Source organism: Onychostruthus taczanowskii, unplaced genomic scaffold (assembly GCF_017590055.1).
Source record: "Onychostruthus taczanowskii isolate IOZ18803 unplaced genomic scaffold, ASM1759005v1 scaffold58, whole genome shotgun sequence".
In the NCBI taxonomy this organism is placed as follows: Eukaryota; Metazoa; Chordata; class Aves; order Passeriformes; family Passeridae; genus Onychostruthus; species Onychostruthus taczanowskii.
Window position 1 is genome coordinate 2,322,005 of NW_024503457.1, and position 3,598 is coordinate 2,325,602.

The 3,598-nt window shown below is 57.9% G+C and overlaps 1 protein-coding gene across 4 annotated transcripts in view; it reads left to right on the top strand.

Annotated features, from left to right (window-relative positions):
• Positions 1 to 1,921: 1,921 nt before the first annotated feature.
• Positions 1,922 to 3,598, top strand: part of NAXD (NAD(P)HX dehydratase) — a 49,296-nt gene continuing 47,619 nt past the window's right edge. The window contains exons 1-2 of one of the 4 annotated variants that reach the window (XM_041418136.1): positions 2,543 to 2,604; positions 3,251 to 3,598. In XM_041418136.1, the coding sequence (XP_041274070.1) occupies positions 2,549 to 2,604; positions 3,251 to 3,598 (404 nt within the window). In that variant the 5' untranslated portion in view covers positions 2,543 to 2,548. Of the gene's footprint in view, positions 2,096 to 2,542; positions 2,605 to 3,250 lie in introns of those variants that run through there. The other 3 variants (XM_041418138.1, XM_041418137.1, XM_041418139.1) reach the window with 3 other exon arrangements.

A 3,598-nucleotide genomic window follows, 5' to 3' on the forward strand; every position in this document is an offset into this window, starting at 1 on the left:
ACAGACACCCTTCTACACACAGACTGAGAATTCGGTCCTCCACAAACAACTTATGATGCCTGCAGCATCAGAAGAATTCCCTTCCACCTCTGCTACAAAGGAAACCAGAGAACTCAGAAAAAAAACCCATTACAACTATATCTTTCTTCCTCTCCTTTGCTGGGCACAAGACATGCTTTTGGTAGGGACACCTGATGGGATGAAAAAAACATCTGCATTATTCTTTTCCCCCTCTCTTCCAGACATTAAATCAGTGCTGGAGTTATGGGAATCTACACATTCATTATCCTTCCAGCTGGAATCAAAACATGTGTGTATGAAATATGGTGTTCAACTTTTTTTTTCTGGGTTAAAATTCATGTGCAAACTAAATGTGATTGTCTGTTTAATCTATCTTTTGAACTGCCACTCAGATAATCAGAGGGTAAAAAGCATTACTTGTGCTGACTGAATGAAAGGAAAATTTCACTGACTTGGTATTGGCTTTAAAATCATACCAGATATCAGGACCTATAGAAGAGCAACTTTCCAACAAACAAGTTAATACTTGACAGTGAAGTCATCAGGTATCCAAGGTCCTGCTCCGGAATTTGGGTTACTGATCAACCTGGGTCACTAAAAGTTCAGGTTGTCTGTCTCATACTTTGCAGACAGCATGGCTGTTTTAAGCAATGCTTCTGAAGCTGAAAGACATAAAAACCTTGTGCTTGGGTTTGGTCCAGGTAACACCAGCAGGTCTGTTTGACCACAGTTTATATACAACACAGGGCAGTAAAGGAAAATGTTGTCTGTCTTCACCCCTTCAAAATATTAATTGAAACACTGACATTTTACTGCCAGTTAGGCTACAAGCTTTTATGGGTTAATAACAACACTCTTTCTTGAAATACCCAGGAGTCTAGAGCAGAAATTACAGCTGTTTAGAGCTTTAAAAAAATGTTGCAGATTTCTCATGCATATAATCTTAAATTTCTCCTGGGTGATAGTGCATTTTGATTCATTGTGTAGATTAAGCAGGTGCCGTAGGAGCTGAGGTGAACATCAGATGGTAGTTTCACCAGCTCTGTTGTGTTTTAAAGAAAATAATAATGGAATGCTGCTATAAAATCACAGGATCGCACATGTCAACTACACTACAGCACTAAGTGCCATATCCAGTCTTTCCTTAACCACCTCCAGGGACGGCGATTCCACCACCTCCCTGCGCAGCCATTCCAAGGTCTAATCACCCTTTCTGTGATGAAATTCCTCCTAATGTATAACCTGTACAAGCCCCTGGCCCAGTGTAAGACTGCATCCTCTTGTCCTGACACTGGTTACCGGGGAGAAGAGGCTGACCCCCATGTGACTAGAGCCTCCTTTCAGATGGTTATAAAGTGATAAGGTCTCTCCTGAGCCTCCTTTTCTCCGGGTTAAACAATGCCAGCTTCCTCACCCACTCCTCACAGGACTAGTGCTCTAGACCAGCTTTGTTTCCTTTCTCTGGACTTGCTCCAGCACCTCAGGTGTGCTTTGTGGACTGAGGAGCCCCGAACTGGACACAATACTTGAGATGTGGCCTCACCAGTGCAGTATAGGGCAAGTGCTGTGTATAGGGCAAAATTATGTATTTGAGCAAGAAACAGTACCTCAGAAGCAAATCACACTTGCAAATGAGGAGTTTTCTCAGAAACACCTGGCGAGGTGAGGGATGAGAAGAGCGTGAAACAATAAATGGTAAATTCCTGGGAGTTTATAACAGCTGCTAATTAAAGGGCCGGGAAGACAGCCCTAAAGCGCTGGGCCGGCTCTCCAGGCTCTCCCCTCCCGGGCTCTAACACACCACGTTCGGCGGCGGCCCCGCCCGCCCGTGGCTGCGCGGGGCGCGGGCAGCCCGCGGGGAGGCGCGGAGCGGTGCCGGGAGGGGTTTAGCACTAGGCGGAAGCCGCGCCGATGAGTTGTGCGCGCTGGGCAGCGGGTGTGCGGAGCCCCGCGCTGTGCCGAGGTAAGAGCGGAGCGGCCCTGCTTGTACCCGCCAGGATGTGGGGACGGGGCGCTGTCATCGCCCTGGCCGCCCTGGCCGCGGCCCTGGCCCTCTGGCTGCGGCGTGACCAAGGTACAAACCTCCGAGCGCCGGCCCGGGCGGGAGGCGGGGCCGGGTGGGCGCCGGGTGCTGCCGGAGCCCGCGGGCGGTCGGGCCGGTGCGCGCTCCCCACGGAAGGAAAGGTCGCCGGGCCGAGCAGCCCCGCTGGGGGCTGGGCCGAGGCGGGAGGGAGGCGGTGGCGGCTTCGTGACGCTGCTGCCGGAGAGCAAAACCAAAGCGAAGGGGCGGCAGCGGGGCCCGGCAGGATGCAGCCCACCCCCGCCGGCCGCGGGGGCCGGCCGGGCCGCTCACCTGCTCCGCGGAGGGACGGCCGGGGGCGGGGGAAGCGCTCGCAGACCCGACCCCCAGCACCGCCGCAGGGTCTGCCAGGGGCAGCGGCTGCCGGGTCCCCGCGGGCCTGCGGGCGGCGCCGGCTGCGGCGCGGCTGTCGTGGCGGCCTGCAGGGACGGCGGCCAGGGCGCAGCGATGTCGCTGCCCGCGCTGGCGCGGCGCGGCCCGGCACGGCGGTGCGCGGGGGTGAGGTAGGCGCCGAGCGGAGCTGCAGCGCCTTGTGTGTGGGGGTGTGTGTGTGTGTAGGGATCGCGCTCCTCTGCGGCGGGGAGGGAGGGAGGAGAAGGAAGGGAGGGAGGCAGGCGCACTGTGATGAGCAGAGCCTCCAGGTCCAGCCAGCACCGTCTTTCTGTCGCTCCCAGCGGAGCCCGGGGCGGGGGAGCGGCAGCGCACGAATGTCTGCCTGAGAGCGGGGGAGGAGAGGACCGCGGCTCCGCGCCGGGTGCCTGCTTGTTTATTTTTTATTTACCATCATCGTTTTCGGAGAGGGCGAGTCAAGGGGAAGAGGCTTTTTTCCTTTTTCTTTTTTTTTTTTTTTTGCCACCTCATTACCCCTCTTGTTGCAGGTGGCCGCAGCGCAAAGCGGCGCCTGGAAAGTTTTGTTTGCGTGCGTGCGGGCTGCGAGCGGCGGCGGCCCGGGATGCGGGTCCCGCTACCCGGCTCTCCGCCGCTTCCCACCGCACCGCGGCTGCCGGGGCTGGCGTAGGCGCCCCCTGGGAGAGCCGCGTGCGGGCATTAAACCCCCTCCCTCCTCCCCGCCGCCCTCCTCCGCCCCCTCCGTCCCTCCCTCTCTCCCTCCCTCCCTCCTTCCCTCTCCCCGGTGCGCGGCCATTGCAGTGACCCCGGCCGGCCAAGGATGATTACGAACACGCGGGGCTTCCTGTGGTCGGATCTGGAGACGCGGGCGCTGCTGGAGATCTGGGGCGAGGCGGACGTGCAGTCGGCGCTGGACGGCAACTTTCGGAACAGCCATGTGTACCGGGACGTGGCGTGCCGCCTGGCCGAGCTGGGCTTCGAGCGCACCCCCGAGCAGTGCCGCATCCGCATCAAGGGCCTCAAGCGGCAGTACTACCAGGCCCGGGACGGGCTGAAGAAGAACGGGCACGCCCGCAAGATATGCAAGTACTACGACGAGATGGACCGGATCCTCAGCTGCCGGGGGGGGCCCGACGGCGCCCCCGAGCC